Here is a 16,354-nt window from a genome sequence, read left to right on the forward strand (position 1 = left end):
GACGGGCCCATGCTTGGTGGGTCTGTAGGGAGCAGGTGACGGGCAGTCTGCTTCCAGGAGGGCCCGAGGTGGAGGGCACGTGCCCTGGTGGGCCCCCAGGCCTCCGTCTCCTGCCCTCTCACCCTGAGTTCTGCTTCGAGGCCACGGCATCCCAGGCCTGGCTCTGGCATCTGGATGGTCTGAGGCCCCAGGGGCTGCATATTCTCATCACTCGTGACTAGGGAGTGACTCCGGGACTGGGACTTCCTCCAGTACATGCCTCATCACCCCTGTGGGGACATATGTCCACACAGACCCCAGAAACTGAAGGGGTACTCAGCTGGGGTACAGCGGGGCTATTTTCGGGATGGAGAACAGGGCAAATCCCAACGCGTGCCCCACCTGAGATCTGGAGGACGGTGGTGGGGTCTCATCCCCGATCTGTCTTCCTTTCCGTAAAGGTGGAGCAGATGGCTGAGTGCCTGCTGGGGAGGCTTCTGCGGGTGTCATCAGAGCACCCCAGCAAGAGCGGCCGTGACCCACCTCAAGTCACGTGGAAGGCAGGGCCGGGAGAACTACCGCAGAAGCAGGAGCCTTTGTGAGCCTCAGTTTCCCCTCTGCAAGGCGGGGAGCGTTCTCCGGGCCCTTGTAGGGTGTTTCTGAAGGTGTAGTGAAAGAAACATGTCTGTCCAAGGCTGGCATGCAGATGTGGGCTGGAAACTCAGTGCGTGCTTGGGTCCTGAGGGGGCAGCCCGGGGGTGGAGGTGCCCCCACTTAGGAAGTGCCCAGCCTTCTGGAGGGTGCTGGGAGAGCCCCCAAAGCCCAGTTAGGGGTGGCCAGGGGAAAGAGGGCCCCTGGGTTTCTGGCCAGGTGGGTTTGAGTCACTGGGTGGGGAACAGGCACTGTGTGTGAACCTAGCAGGGAGGAGAGGGCGTCTGAGCCCTGCTGGAGGTGGTTGAGTGATGGGCCTGGACTTGGGCCATCCCCTCCAGCAGCACCCAGAGACATCTGCCAGGGACCGCCCTGGCTGTCTCCCCCAGCGAGGCCGGACAGTCTGTGTGGGGATGGCTCAAATGATGGAAGGTGCGAGGCCCCCTCTGTGGAGGTTCTCAATTAAATTAAGCCAATTAAGGTCAGAAAGATGAGAGAGCACAGAAATGGTATGTTCCCTGCCCTTTTGGTGCCTACAGACCGTTCTCGGCAGCCAGCCCAGGCCGGAAACTCTGTCAGGCCTGCAGAACTGATAGGCCTAGTGACTTCGGTTCTTGGCCATTTCAGTGATGGCTGCTGTCTTTATTGGGAATCAGGGAGGCCATCGCCCAGGCTTATATAGAACCCAGGGAAAGCAGAGTATATGCCATTTGGTCTCTACAGCAGCTGACAGTCAGTCTAGATGGGCTTTACTTTAACTGATGGCTCCTGTCTCCCCTATAGCCCATTGCATTCATGAAGACGATGAGAATTAGCAAAGCACCCCCAGCTCACCCTGTCCTCCAGGATGGAGACTCCACCTCCCAGGGCTCCAGGCTCCTCCTTTGTGGGCCAGGCCCCCATTCCCTCATTCCTTGAGGCCCCCGGCCCCATGCGGCCGCTCCATCACCACGTATCTCAAAGAGCTCAGGACCCAGCTCACGGGAGACAGGCTCACAGATCACTGCAATGCCAATGAAACATGATTGGGTCGTGGGATTATAGACTCAGGCGCAATCAATTTTGGCTGGGGAACTGGCAGAGACTCCTGGAGAATGTTCCACTTGAACTGTGACTAAGAGGATTCGTCAGAGGTCAGCAGGTGGACCTGGAACAGAGGGCGTGCGGTCAGGGCTCAGAACTGGCAGGGCTGTGCAGCTGGGGCGGGAGTGGAGCTGGGAGGTACTCAGAGGGAATCTGGCCTTTTGCTTGATGGGGTTGGGAGGCTGAAACAGGGGCTTGCTGGAGCGATGGTACCTGAACCAGGGAAAGTGGTGATTCACAGAAGGGTCGTGACCAGTGGCCGGACTGGAGGGAGCTTGCTTGTGGGGGATCCTGAGGTGGGGAGGGCCAGCAGGGCCAGCCGAGAAGAAGGAACTTGGCCCCGGGACCATGGCAGAGGGGAGGACTCCTCCTGGCACACTGCCCTCCCCATGAGTCACTGTGGGTCCACTCAGCCACAGCCATGGCAGTACTAGTCAGGAGGATCTGGTGTGGTTCCGTCTGGGCCACCCCTGTGGGGTCATGGGCAGGGACCAGGAGGGGAGGACAGAGCTGGTCTTGAGTATGCCCTGGTCAGAGGAGGGAGGATGAGCACGTGCCAGGGTGACCATGCCATGGGGAACCCTGCTCTGAGGAACAAGCATTTCTGTCATGGCCATGTGCCACCCAAGAGCTCACCAGACCAGCCATTCACTCTGTCACCCCCTGGGGCACAGAGAGTGACCCTGACAGTTGCACCAAGTTGCTGCATAGTGGGAATGTTGAGGCATGAGGCTACTGGAGCCCAGGGAAGCAAAGGTCCTGGGGCAGGGAGGGGAGGCGGTCTCAAGAGGATGAGGAGTGCAGGTGACAGCCGAAGCACTCAGAAGCCCTGCCCTCCCCATGCACCCAGCTGTCCTCTGGCTCTGCCACTTCCCCAAGCCAGCCTGTTTCTCACATTCACAAAAGCAGGTGCGATTCATCTACACGGCCCCCTCAGAAGGAGCTCTGCTTGCTGTCCCAGCCCCTGTCCCCAGCTGTCACACCTTCCAGTCTTCTCTCCCTGTGCCTGTCCCCTCACAGTTCTTGGCCCCAAGGCCTGCTGCCTTCTTTGTCCCAGCTGGAGAGGGACTGGGTTAGTTGAGACTTATCGAGTGCCAGGCATGTAGACAGGTGACCAACTGCAAGACAGGGCAGGGAGAGGTGGGGAGAGAGGGCAGCACAGGCACATGGCCACCATTTTGTCCCCTTATCTCCCAGAAGTAAAGGCTGCTTCGTGTGGAAAATGTTGCGAGATTAAACATGCAAATACCCATGCTTTTCAAACGTGAGTGACGATGGATGGAGAGTAAGGCATGGACTTGGCTGCCTGAGGCCTTCGTCACCTTGATTCGGGGCTCTGGGCCACTCATTTCCAGGGGATCCTTCTGAGCCAGGAGCTTCCCCAGAGACGAGGGGTCAGGGCCCCACTGAGGCCATTTCAGTTCCATGAGGATGTGGTGGGCTTAGCATGTGGTCCTGGGAGATGCTTCCACTTCCGCTCGGGCCAGGAAGGAGTGGGGAGAGACAAGCTGCAGGCTCAGTGGTGGGGGAGGAGGACCCGCCGAACACTGTGATGGCTGCAGGAGGAGCAGCCTGGGTGCTAGCGGGTCCCTGGATAAGGTGAAGGGGACAGGGAGAGGGATGACAACTTTGCGATGCTCGGCAGAGGCGGGTAGGCAGTCTGGCCAGGGCCGTGGCCTGGATGTTTTCAGTGTGGGGAGACCTTAGCTCCTTACCTTGTCATGTGGAGGGAAGAAGGGCATGGAGGGGAGTGGGTGGGACATTGGCAGACTCGCCAGCGACCCGTGGTTGCTTTGGCTTTCTCCTCCTCCCCCCTCGGCCACTCCCTTTATCCCCTCCCTCTCCTCCCTCCCTCCATCCCCCTTTCCCTCCCTCTGTTTGCCCCTCCCTCTTGTCCCTCTCTCCCCTCCCCTCTCTCCCACCCTCCCTCCAGGACTCCTCCTTTCCTCGCCCTGGGCCCCCCAGGCACCCTCAGGGCCACAGAAACTGAGCCACTAAAGCTGCACCAGAAGACCGCCAGGGACTCATAGCATGCCAGCTGCACCGGGGTGTCTTAACCAGATGAGAGCAGGGAGTGAGCTGGGCTGGACAAGCCCAGGACTGGTGGTGGGGCACGGGCAAGACCAGCTGCTGACCAGTCCCAGCATGCTGCCCTCACTCCAGCGTGTGTTCCCGGTGGATTGGGAGGCAGCTAGCTAGTGTTGGCCAAGGCAGGGTCCCGGCAGCACGCACCTGTGGTGGGCAGGACCCAGGAGTGGCACGGCCGGTTGGGCCTGGCAGAGCATGAGGGCCACTGGCCCAGCCTGGGAGGTGAATTTTGCACTTCGTGGATCATGGCACAGACTGAGTGAAGACTTGCAGAGAATATTCTGGAAGATGGGACCTCAGTTTTGTCTCAACTGCTCCTCGCCTCCTTCTCCCCAGGTGTCCACGCTTAGCAGCTTTCCCACCACTGCCAAACCTTGCCTGGGCACTGGGACCGTGGGTGGCCGCCTGGCCCTAGCTGCGGCTGAGCCGAGGTTGAACCTGTGAGGAGGTCTGACAGGCAGCATGGGTGACATGGCCAATAGTTCCATCGAGTTCCACCCCAAGCCCCAGCAGCAGCGGGAGCCCCCCCACGCTGGAGGCTTTGGGTGCACGCTGGCAGAGCTGCGCACCCTCATGGAGCTGAGAGGGGCCGAGGCACTGCAGAAGATCGAGGAGGCCTACGGGGACGTCAGCGGGCTCTGCCGGAGGCTGAAGACCTCGCCCACAGTGGGTAAGTGTGCCACCCAGCCCTCCCCCCAGCCTTCAGAGAGGCATCCTGCAGGCGTCCTTACCCCCAAGGCTGGCCAGGGTCAAGGGCCACCTGTGCCCCTCCTCAGCCATTTTCCTTGAGCGGGAGAGGTCCCAGGCAACCTGGGTCCTCAAGGGGTTGTGACCTGACCCCTCATCCCCACACCTTCAAAATCAGCAGTTCTCCACTCTATAGAGCCAGGTAGCGGAGGCGGAGATAGGAACCTCATGGGAGGTGTCTGCAGGGGGCACGCAGGCTGCAGGGAGGAGTGGGGATGGAGGAGGGGGGCTTCGGGCCAGGTCAGGAACTCTGGGTCAGCCTGGGTCTCCCTAGCTTTGTGCCCTGGAGCTGGTGCGCCCATCACACCCTGCCTCTGCTGCACACACCCGCACCGTGCAGCTGCTTGGGGCCTTCCCTCCTCCTTGCCCAGCCCCCAGGAGGTTGGGTGGAGGGCCATTTAGCCACAAGGGCTCTGGCCTCTCCCAGATCAAAGGAAGCAGATGGGCCTCAGCTGGCTGCTCTTCCCCCTGTCTGCCAGGCCTTGTTAAATATTTAAAATGTCAAGGCCCCTGGGAACCTGCCCGATTCTGCCATGGACCTCAGGAGCTCTCGCGTGCCTTTGGAGGCGGGGGCACGGAGTAGGGCAGGTGCACAGGTGGATGGCTTAGCCTCTGATGTGCTTCCGAGCGCCTCGGTCCTCAAGGCCACAGTGCAGGGAGCCGGCCAGGCCTCGATCTGCTGCCCGAAGAATGAGCAGCAGAGAACCGGCCCCTCCCTTCTTCAACCCTCAAGGTCCTCGGGCTCAAGCTGTTTGGGTGCCAAGAGTGGGCGACTCGATCCCCGCATCCCCCAGCCCAGTCATGTGCCCGGACCCTGTTACTCAGACGCGCCTGCCCCTCATTCCTCAGACACAAGGGCCTGAGCTGGCTTCGTCGCGTCCCAGGCCCCATGCCAAGACCCTGGCAAGGTGGGCAGACTTGGGGCTGGGCAGGAGGCAGGCACACCCCCGTGGGCAGGTGCTTTCTGGCCTGTGGCGCATTGCGGGAAGGGGACTATCTTCTGGCGGTCCGCTCATCAATCCACTCCCCTCTGCCTTGGGAGCACTCCAAGGGGATTCCAGAACCATCCTGGAAACCATGCTGCTGTTGTCAGGAAACCTGGATCTCAGGCTGAACTGAGAGGTGGGTTTGCCCGGGAACCTGGCCTCGCCTGGTCCCCCTCTGGGCTCCACAGGACTAGCTGGAAGCCAGCACAAGATGCTCCTAATCGAATTCTGATGGCATCTGGCCTCTGCTCCAGGCAGGCCACCCATCTGTGTCCATGCCGACCGGCCAGCCCCTGCCCCCACGCCCTGGACCTGGACTGCCTTCGGGCCTGCTGGGGCCGCAGCTGTGTTCCTCCTCCCCGTCAGTGGCTGCTGCGGTGCGGTGGTCAGCAGGACCCCGAGCCCACGGGAAGGCTAAGACCACAGGGCCAGGCTGAGGGCAGCTGCCCATTGTAGCCAAGGAGGGACGAGCCAGGCTACAGCTGCAAGGGCAGGTCAAGGCCAAGGGAGAGGCTGACCAGAGCGAGAGAGCTCCTGGGGAAGGGGCCAGGGTCCCGGCTGCTCTCAGGGATGAACTGGCCATGTGAGGCGGGGCAGGCAGGAGACAGACTCACATGGAGGCTCCAGGCTAAGGGAAGTGGAAACTCCAGGGGTCTTGGGAGCCCTCTCCTGCCCCTCCCCTCCCCCTCCCCCTCCCCCTCCCCAGAGGTCCTGAGGTTAGCATCTGCTTGTTCTCAAGTCACTGGGGGGTCTTGTACTGCCTAGTACTGACCCTACCTGGCTTAGCTCCTGTCATTCCGGGAGACAGTCCCAGTCCAGAGTGAGGTGCACACCCCTCAGCTGGGTCCCTGGTCCCCAGCCCCTCCCCACCACCCAGGAGCTAAGGTCCAGCGTCGCCCCCAGGCTCCCGATTGGGGCAAGCTCGGGCCTCAGCAAGAGGTCTTTGGCTCCTGAAGAAACCTGACCCAGGGGGAGAGAGGCAGGCACAGCTGTGGCTCTTCTGGGTGGGGAGGGCGCCTGTGGCCAGCGCCTAGCTGGGTTGAATGAGCCGCGGCTGCTTGGGCGGCGGCTTCTGTTCCACCGTGGCCGGGGCCTCCCCTGCCCTCCTCAGAAGCCCCACGGTTAGCCCATTCTGCAGTCATCCAGGGGGTCTTGTGTGCCTTCCCAGACCAACTGTGAGTGCCCCATGGGCTGGGGCTGGGCTGTCTGGCCACCTTGTCCCTGCAGCGGATGGCAGCATGAGGCCAGCTGCCCAGGGCTGGGAGCGGCAAGCTGCTGTTTGGCCACTAGGTGTCAGTGTGGGTCTGATCACCGCCCAGGACAGCCCTGGGCACTGGGTGAGCGCTGCGCGGGAGGGCTTGGGATCAGCCACAGCTGAGAATCCTGGGGCCGAGGGCAGCCCCATGTGGGGAGACAGTGTCATCCCACATGCCTGCCCCGGGAGAAGGTGGCTGAGTGGGTGTCCATGCCTCGATGCCAGTCATACATGTAAGCCTCCAGTACCTTCAGGCCAAGGAAGGCTGAGAAGTGAGCGTCTTCAAGGATGACAAGTGACAGAATTGGATAGGGACAGGTGGCTCTGAGTGGCTCTGGGTGTCATTCAAGTCACCATGTAGACGAGCACTTACACAGCCCAGCGGCCTCAGCATCCCTTGGCTGTGAGCCCCGGCTGAGGGCTTGAAGTTGGCCCTGGAACCGCGTGAGAACCAAGGCAGCTGTGTCCTGACAGCCCTGTGCTCGCCGGGTCCTATCAGGCCATGTAGGCTCTATCCTGAGCTTGGCCGTAGGCCAGAGGTCTGACTCATGGGCACCGGGCCCTCCCCACCTCCAGCCTCAGTGATGAGCAGCCCGGGGGCAGTGTCCCAGTCCCTTGGCACTGACCATGCTCATGCCCCCGTCCTTCAGCCCCACCCGCCCTCTTTGCAGGCTGTTCCTGCCCCCATAGATTGGGCTGTGCAACCTTGCCAGTCTTTGGGACTGGCTGGCCCCATCTTACAGAGCTGGGGAGGGGGGCTTTGGTCAGAAGCCTGAACAGGAAATTCATAGGCTGGGAGCTGGAGAGGTGTTTCCAGACGGGGCAGAGCCCTGGCCTGGTCTTTGGTGTCTGGTTGAAGCCAGGCTGTTGCCATCCCTGCCTCTGCTGATTGGTGGCCCTCCCCATGTCTCCACTAAAGTCCCCTGGACATTCACTCCCTCCCCAGGGGACAGTTGGCTGTTCTCCTCTATCCCGTATCCTGGCAACCCTTGGCTGTATCTGGCCATACCCTGCTGAGTCCCCTCTGTGCTCCCCTTGTTGAGTCCCGTCCCCTGCCTTCCAGTGCCCCCTCGGTGACAGTGTGGAGGTGACCAGGACAGCACAGGGACCTGGGACCTGCTGGGGTCCGGGAGCCTCCTGGCCTGTTTTGTCATCTGCGTGTCAGGAGGAGGGTGGCTAGCATCCCTTCCTCACACTAGGGACTCCCCGTGACAGCAGCCAGAGGGCTGCATGCTCGCTCCCACGTGCACCCCCCTCCCCAGCGGTCTGCAGAAAGGGTCGTGCCACAGGCCTGTGCAGGTCTTGCGTTCTGAGAGCTTACTGTCTAGAGGGAGAGCCAGGCACTGGCCAGGCGGCCCCAGAGGGCTGCTCCCACCCCAGGAGCAGTCAGGCAGGGCCACATAGGAGGCCTGGGACACACAGGCCCTGCTGGTCCCATCCTGTCCTCTCCTCTGTGCTTCCCGGGCGCTGTGCAGGCCTGGCGGACAACACCAATGACCTGGAGAAGCGCAGGCAGATCTACGGGCAGAACTTCATCCCGCCCAAGCAGCCCAAGACCTTCCTGCAGCTGGTGTGGGAGGCGCTGCAGGACGTCACGCTCATCATCCTGGAGGTGGCTGCCATTGTCTCTCTGGGCCTCTCATTCTATGCACCGCCGGGAGAGGAGAGTGAAGGTGAGGGCCAGGGCCTGGGCTGGAAGCAGGGACAGGAATGGGACTTGAGGTGAGGGGAGGGTCACAGGATGTCGAGACCCCAGTGACAGGGCTCTCGGTGACGTCTCCTCCACCGCTTCCCTTCTGTCCTCGGCACAGCCTGCGGGAATGTGTCAGGAGGCGCAGAAGATGAGGGCGAGGCCGAGGCTGGCTGGATCGAGGGGGCCGCCATCCTGCTGTCCGTCATCTGTGTGGTGCTGGTCACGGCCTTCAATGACTGGAGCAAGGAGAAGCAGTTCCGAGGCCTGCAGAGCCGGATTGAGCAGGAGCAGAAGTTCACGGTCATCCGGAATGGGCAGCTCCTCCAGGTCCCCGTGGCTGCGCTGGTGGTGGGGGACATTGCCCAGGTCAAGTATGGTGAGTGCCCCGGTCTTCACCCACCCCGTCAAGGAAGCTCAGCTCTCATTTCCAGGGAGCGTGGACCAGGGAGAGCCCTGGCACAGGTTCTCCCTGGTGAAGTGGGTGTGGTCACCTGCAGAAGGCCGGAGGTGGGGGAGGTGGGGGAGCACAGGGCAGGGCAGAACAGGAGAATTTCAGACACAGCAGGCCCCCCAAGAAGCGACTGTCCCCACAGCCTCCACCGAGGGCTTCCCCCACACAAAGAGTGCAAATGACCTTGTTCCCCAGGAGCAGGATGACACGGCTAGCTGTGGGTGTTTCCCCCCAGAAGGAGGGGGACTCCCAAGTCCCTTTCCCGGGTGGCCCATGGCACCTGATAGGGCCTCCCCCGGTGCAGCCAGGAGGAGGCAGTGGGGAAACCTCTGCTTCCCGCTGCTCTAGGAGACCTGCTGCCAGCCGATGGCGTGCTCATCCAGGCCAACGACCTCAAGATCGACGAGAGCTCCCTGACAGGCGAGTCTGACCACGTGCGCAAGTCAGCTGACAAAGACCCCATGCTGCTCTCAGGTGAGGGCCACCCTCCCAGCCAACCTGGCACCAAGGGGCATTGGCAGCCATGTGGCCCAGCATCCTGTCCAAGCCCTCTGCTGGGCTTGGCTTCCACCAGGGAGAATATGCAGTGGGGGTAGTGTTCCCTTTCCAGAAGGTTCCAACGTAGCCCAGTGTTTATCCCAGTTGGAAACGTACTGTGAAGCTGGACAGGAAGGCTGCAGGCCCTAAGTGGGCCCTGTGGGGGAGGGGGCTTCAGCCTAGTTTTAAGATGGACACAGCCTCTAGAGGCCGGGATACCCTGGAAGACAAGCCCCCACCGGGTGGTGCAAATTCCTGTCTCAGTCTCTGTGTTGCTGTGCCAGGCACTCATGTCATGGAAGGTTCTGGAAGAATGGTGGTGACTGCTGTTGGCGTGAACTCCCAGACAGGCATCATCTTCACGCTGCTTGGAGCTGGCGGAGAGGAGGAAGAGAAGAAGGATAAGAAAGGTAGGCTGTGGTGCCGCTGGGGGCCTCCTTCCATGCAGCCCATTTCTCCTTTGTGGGCCCGTGCAACTGGGGGCTCAGGGAGAGCCAGCCCAAGTGGGTAGGAGGCCAGGTCCTCTCTTCTGATTCTCCTTAGGGAGTCCTCTTCTGAGGATTTTCCCCCGGAGAGCTGGCAGGCCAAGGGCCCCTCCAGTGCTATGAACGGGAGCTTCCCTGAAACCACCATCCCCAAAGGCTTCAGGACCCCATGCCTACCTGGGCATGAATGGGGTCAGAGGGACAGGGGCTGCGAGGACCCTCGTGCCCACCCTCAGGGCCCATGCCCTGAGGTACCACAGATCCCAGGCCTGCATGGGAGGCAGTCAAGGAGGTGGGGGTCAGAGGTCAGAGAGGACTGGGACAGGTAAGGGCAGGGCCGCCCGCCTGTGAGTGGTGGCACTGCCCTGGGGCTTACAAATCAATGCAAGCCTGCGCCCGAAGGGCCCATTCCTCGCCCTGTGGCTGGAGTTGCCACTGTCAGGCCCTGCAGTGGGCAGAGTCGTCAGATCCTGGAACCTGAGGACTGTTCAGGGAGGCCCTGATGGACAAGATCAAATGGCTGCCACGGCCCCTTCTGGCCTCTTCTGCAGCCGAAACAGGGTAGGGAGCCATGCCGGAACGGGAAGGCTCTGCTTCCTGCCAGGGGCCTCCAGCCAGGGCCCTGGGGCCAGTGTGTAGGGCATGGGGGCCAGGGTCAGGCAGTCAGGGCCGGGGAAAAGGTCAGCCCTGAGCCCAAAGCCCCTGCTCCTGGGGCCTAGAAGCTTTGATGAGCCCCGCCTTCTGGCAGCCTGGGCCTGTGTCTCCCTGCACTGGCTCCTCTTGGTGGCACCAAGTCCCATGTCCCTGTAGGGCTCAGTGCAGTGTCCCACCCCAGCGAATGCCCTGGGGGTGCACAGGCAGATAGGCGACCCTGGGCCTCGTCCAATCTGGGCTGGAGTCCCGAGGCCTCTGTCCTAGGAAGCCCAGCTGCCCCTGCCTGGGCTGCGTCCCCACGCCTTGCACACAGGGCCCTCTCCCATGCCCACGGGAACCCATGCTCCTCTGGAGCCTCCGACGTTTTCTGTCCCTTGAATGAGTGTGTCTTTCCCAACTGTTCCAGTCCTCTCCTCTTTGAAATTGACAAGACCATACAGCCCCTCCCAGGCCCCATCTACCCCACCCCCCACCACTCTCCAGGCCCTCAGGCTGTGCTACTTAGGAGTCAGAGCTAGAGGGCTTCCTGCAGAAAGGGAACCCTGAGGGGGCCCTGGAGGGAGAGCAGCAGCTGGCGAGCTGGAAAGAGGGTAGCCGCAAGACCAGGGGGCTCCCTGCTCACCCTCCCCGTCGCTCCCCCATATCCCCGGTGGTTCATGCAGCCTGCCAGGCACACACCTAGGATCCATCCCTCCCACCTGCACCCAACTCCCTGTTTCTTGTCTCTTGACCTTGACTCCCACGCACCTTTCTCCAGGTGTCCTTCCCCTCCTCACCTTCCTCCACTCCTGTGTCTTCTGGCCAGGCCCAGCCTTCCTCTTCCAGCAATGCTCATCCCAGGCACCCCACTGCCTGCCTCCTCCAGAGGCCTCCCAGGGTCTGTGTGCAGGCTGGGTCTATAGTCCATGCTTACTTCGGGCCTCCACGGCCCCAAGGCTCTGCCGTCTCCCCTGCTGTGCTGCAGGATCATCCCATGTCTATAGGGGTCTCCCGTCCCTGCAAGAAGGCCGTCCGTGCCCACAGGAACCCTGGGCGGAGAGGGCCTGATCAATGCCCCAGCCCTGGCTGAGTGAGGGCCTCTCCCTGCTCTCCAGGGACCCCAGACCCCAACCCCAACTGCCTGGGAGCCACCTGGCACCATCTGTATCCCTGGATGCCCAGTGACATAAGTCATTGGATGGAAACTGACCACAGCCACCGTGGTTGCCCGCAAGCCCCTCCTGCCCTGGTCAGTTCGATTCTAGAGCTGGGGCCGGTGCAGATGTGGCCCCCAGGAAGCTCCTCTAACTGCAGCTCTCAGAAGGCGTGGCTGCACCCACCACCTGAGCCCCTGCATAGGGCCACTTGGGGCCCAGAGCGGCCTTCCAGGGCTGCTGCGAGCTGGTGCTCAGGCGGGCACTCCCGTGCAGTGGCCCTAGGTTGACCAACGAACTAAAAGTACTTGGCGGAGTCCTAAAGTCTTATTCCTTCTTCCCTTTAAAATACACACTGGGGCTGGGCGCAGTGGCTCATACCTGTAACCCCAACACTTTGAGAGGCCAAGGCGGGAGGATCACTTGAGGTCAGCTGGGTGCCGTCTGCCCGGTTTCCAGGGGTTAGGGGCCGTTTAAGTGAGCACCTTGAGCTGCTTTGCAGGGAGCAGGTCCCAGCTTCCGGGAACCTCCCACTGCCAGCCACGTGTGACCCAGGGCCCATCCAGGGCTGGCTTTAGGGGTTCACTGTAGGTCTGGGCTCAAGGCTCAAAGACCACGGGTCTGGCTCAGGAATGCCAGTGTTCATGGTGACTGTGTGCTTGCTGGGAGGTGCAAGCAGGCCCGTCCTCCCCACCCACTCTGCCATGTGCCCCAGGCTGTGCCGTGCATGTGCATGCCACACGGTGTCCTCAAGCCTTCGTGTCTGTCATCCCTCTTCCATTGTAGGCAAGCAGCAGGATGGGGCCATGGAGAGTAGCCAGACCAAAGGTAACGTGCACTGCTGCTCGGGCGCCACTGGCTTGGAGCCCTCGGGGTGGGCTGGTGGAGGGCGCGGTGCGGGGGAAGGGTCACCTGCTTTGGTGGCAGGAGCAGCACTTGGAGACCAGGTGAGTGGGTTGCACAGTCCCGTCCTGGTGCAGAGGTAGGAGAGGGCACGCCCCTGGGGCTGCTCAGGGCATCCTGGCCACAGACACAGCGCCTAGAGGAGACCTTAGCCCAGCACGGGTGTAAGGATCACCTGTAAGTGGGCACCCCAGGTCCACTCTGGCCAGATGAGGAAACTGAGGCCCAGAAGAGCTGACTCGCCTGAAGCTCTGGGTACCAGCCAGGGTGTTTCCCAAGCCAGCTTCCTTTCAGCCAAGTCTGTGGACCTGGGAGACAGAATGGTCCACTGAGGCACAGAAACTCGACTCTCCTCTCAGCCCCAGACGCCTGGTAGGTGCTGACACCCTGGGGCTGGCCTGCTCCTGGCTGTGAGACTCAGGAAGCAGGAGAAGGGGAGTGGGGGAGGCCAGTGTGGCCCACAGAGGAGATGTTGCCCAATGCAGCAGCCAGCTCTAGGTGCTGGGACTCCACGGGGACAAGGCAGGTCCTGGCCCTCAGGAAGGTCACAGGCAGAGAGACAAGCCGGCAACGCCCAGTGTGGAGCTGGGTTTGGGAGAGCACCGGGGGCAGCCTGATGGCTGAAGCCCTGGGTTGAGAAGGTGGCAGCAGGTAGGGTGCAAAGCTAGAGGGGCCCAGCTGGGTGGGGCCATTGCGTCCTGAAGCCCCTGGGAAGAGGAGCCATGGCGAGTAGCCTTGGGCTGCCAGGTGAGCAGGAGTAAGAGGAGGCAGAGGTGATGGCGGTAGTGCCAAGAACCCCAGTGGATGGGGGGCCAGAGTAGTGAGGGAGAAAGATGAGTCTGCTGCCCCCAGGTGGCTGTATTGGTCCTGGGGCCGAAGAGGAGGTAGGGTGGCCGGATTACTCTGGGACATGGAGTGGGTGCAGCCGGAGCTTGGTGAGGAGCGAGATGAGGAAGTGACAGAGGCAGAGGAGTGGGGACAGGAGTGAGCCAGAGCGGAGGACACACCGCCACCATGTCAAGAGTAGCGCGGATGAGGAGCACAGGACCCACAGGGAAGGAGGGAGAGGAGCCGTCTGCTCCAGGGAGAGGCGGGGAGGGTGCTGGAGGGACAGATGGAGCCTGAGCAGGTGCAGGGCTGGCTGGTGGGAGGACAGTGCACGGGGCTCCTGGGCCTCCCTGAGGGAGGTGGGAGGTGACATGGACACCAGTAGGCAGATGAGTCAGCTCAGGTTTCTGGAACATTCCATGGGCCACAGCCCTCTGCTCGCAGGTATTATTTGGGGCATTCCAAGACCGGTCACCCTGTCTGTGTGCCCAAATTCCTTGTGCTGTGTCTGTCCTCCCTTCTCCCGAGAGAACCATCTCTCTCCCACCTAGAACAGTGCTGGAGCCACCCCACCCACGCCGAGAGGGCCTGGGCTTAGGTGGCAGGAGAAAGGAAGTGGGTGGACTTGGCAATAAGAAAGCGCCACTGAATCCTGCATCCTCTCTGTGGTGTGGAATGTCTTTCCCCATGAAAGTCCCTTGTAACCCCTTCTCCCCAGCCAGGCTCTAACCTTGGCGATGGGGTTCCTCTGTGTGCAGCTAAGAAGCAGGATGGGGCAGTGGCCATGGAAATGCAACCCCTGAAGAGTGCGGAGGGTGGGGAAATGGAGGATCGGGAGAAGAAGAAGACCAGCGCACCCAAGAAAGAGAAGTCTGTCCTTCAGGGGAAGCTCACGAAGCTAGCCGTGCAGATCGGGAAAGCAGGTAGGGACGGCAGGAGGTGGTGGGCCCAGGCAAGCAAGTGGACATGGAAGATGCTGGGCTCCTGGAGATGAGCCCAGGCTGTGCAGAGCGAGGTGGAGGGGATGTGGCAGGCGATGTGGGAACCAGGCAGCCAGGGGCACAGGCCAGGGCCAGCAATGGCCATCAGGGCCTGGCACAGCCCTTCCCTAGTGAGCATAAATCCCAGACCCTTGACCAAAGCCCTGGGTCACACACCGAGCCACTGCCCATGAGGTGCCCCCACCCAAGGCTCCAGGCTCTGCCCTGGCACACTCGAAAGGCAGCTGGGGGCAATGTGGGGCTGGTACCCCGACTTCTGGGGGTTAGTGGGGGATAGAAGCTTGCTGGTTCTCCCCAGCAGTGCCTTTGATGCCATCAGGACTCCAGAAGAGGCCACACAGAGCCCCCTTGCAAACAGGCCCCAACTCACCTGCTGAGCCAAGCCAGGGCTGTTTATCCCAAAAGGCAAGGCAAATCCACAAGCCGTTCGCAAACGCCTCCGAGACCGTGACAATACCTCTTCTTCCCTCCTCCTGTCTCCTTCCCTCCCTCACCCCTGGCAACCACTTTTCTGTCCTCCCCCGGCTGTGGCAGGGCTGGTGATGTCCGCCATCACTGTCATCATCCTGGTCCTCTACTTTGTGATCGAGACGTTTGTTGTGGAAGGCCGGACGTGGCTGGCAGAGTGCACGCCAGTCTACGTGCAGTACTTTGTGAAGTTCTTCATCATTGGTGTCACTGTGCTGGTTGTGGCTGTCCCAGAGGGCCTGCCTCTTGCTGTCACCATCTCCTTAGCTTACTCTGTCAAGGTAATCATAAAACTTACAGCTGATACCGTTTACAGAAGCGGAAACTTGGGTAGGAAGCCATTAGGCACCTCGGCCGCAGTATAAACTGGGGGAAGTTTGGGATGGCTCAAGGGAGGAAGGGAGGTGCCGGGCAGGGACCCAGTGGGCCGCTTTCCTGACCCATCAGCTCAGGTTCCCCAGGGGGTCAGTATCTGCACAATGTGGGCAAGGGGATGGAGGTGCTGCCTGCAGATGCCAAGCGGGGAGGTGGGGGTCAGGAGAGGGCCCAGGACAACAGGAGGCAGTGGGAGGAGGGTGGGGGAGCCAGGGATGGGGTGGTGAGGTGGGAGAGCGGTAGGGGTGGTGGGTAGCTGAGAGGGGGCTCGGGCAGGGGAGGCCCTGGGTGCGCATCCCGCCCCCGCCGTAGGATGAGGCTGCTGGTGCCTTAGAGCCTTGCTGTGGGCTTAGTGCCACGCGTGGGGCTGGCTGAGCAGAACACAGTCACGTGGTGTTTGTGTTGCCATGTCTCACTCCCCCACCCCAACAAGCACCTGGGCCAAATGACCCCGCCCCCACCCTTTGCAGAAAATGATGAAAGACAACAACCTGGTCCGCCACCTGGATGCCTGTGAGACCATGGGCAACGCCACAGCCATCTGTTCCGACAAGACGGGCACGCTCACCACCAACCGCATGACCGTGGTCCAGTCCTATCTAGGGGACACCCACTACAAAGAGATTCCGGCCCCCAGCGCCCTGACCCCTAAGATCCTTGACCTCTTGGTCCATGCCATCTCCATCAACAGTGCCTACACCACCAAAATACTAGTGAGCTGGGGCAGGAGCGGGTGGGCAGGGCCGGGGCGGGAGCAGGGGAGGACCCAGCCAGGGTGCCAGGGGATCCACCGTGAGGCGCTCATTAGGCCCCCCTTGAGAACTTTTGCTTAGAGCCACAGTGGTCTCTGGGGTGCCGCTAACCCTCCTGTCCATCCTCACGGGTGGCTCTGGCTGTCGGGCAGGGCCTGCCAATTCTGGAAGGCCCTTCCAAGCCCAGTGAATGCTGGGAAACTGCCTTAGCTAAGGCATGGCCCTTGCAGTCCTCTAGGGAGACCTCCCTCTGCTCCCCGCCTCCCACACGCTGACAACGTGCTG

At 61.8% G+C, this 16,354-nt stretch overlaps 1 protein-coding gene across 11 annotated transcripts in view; it reads left to right on the plus strand.

Moving 5' to 3' along the window:
- Positions 1 to 4,137: 4,137 nt before the first annotated feature.
- The window catches only part of ATP2B3 (ATPase plasma membrane Ca2+ transporting 3), a 42,838-nt gene continuing 30,621 nt past the window's right edge, over positions 4,138 to 16,354 (plus strand). For 4 of the 11 annotated variants that reach the window (XM_012437889.2, XM_012437891.2, XM_012437895.3 and 1 more), the window contains exons 1-9: positions 4,138 to 4,471; positions 8,265 to 8,462; positions 8,601 to 8,858; positions 9,282 to 9,407; positions 9,755 to 9,880; positions 12,529 to 12,570; positions 14,196 to 14,396; positions 15,009 to 15,223; positions 15,788 to 16,030. In XM_012437889.2, coding sequence (XP_012293312.1) covers positions 4,264 to 4,471; positions 8,265 to 8,462; positions 8,601 to 8,858; positions 9,282 to 9,407; positions 9,755 to 9,880; positions 12,529 to 12,570; positions 14,196 to 14,396; positions 15,009 to 15,223; positions 15,788 to 16,030 — 1,617 coding nt within the window. In that variant the 5' untranslated portion in view covers positions 4,138 to 4,263. The remainder of the gene's footprint in view (positions 4,472 to 8,264; positions 8,463 to 8,600; positions 8,859 to 9,281; positions 9,408 to 9,754; positions 9,881 to 12,528; positions 12,571 to 14,195; positions 14,397 to 15,008; positions 15,224 to 15,787; positions 16,031 to 16,354) is intronic. The other 7 variants (XM_012437896.2, XM_012437890.2, XM_012437892.2 and 4 more) reach the window with 2 other exon arrangements.

This window comes from Aotus nancymaae, unplaced genomic scaffold, assembly GCF_030222135.1.
Source record: "Aotus nancymaae isolate 86718 unplaced genomic scaffold, 86718_ANA_hifiasm-v0.15.2.pri h1tg000138l, whole genome shotgun sequence".
Classification (NCBI taxonomy): Eukaryota; Metazoa; Chordata; class Mammalia; order Primates; family Aotidae; genus Aotus; species Aotus nancymaae.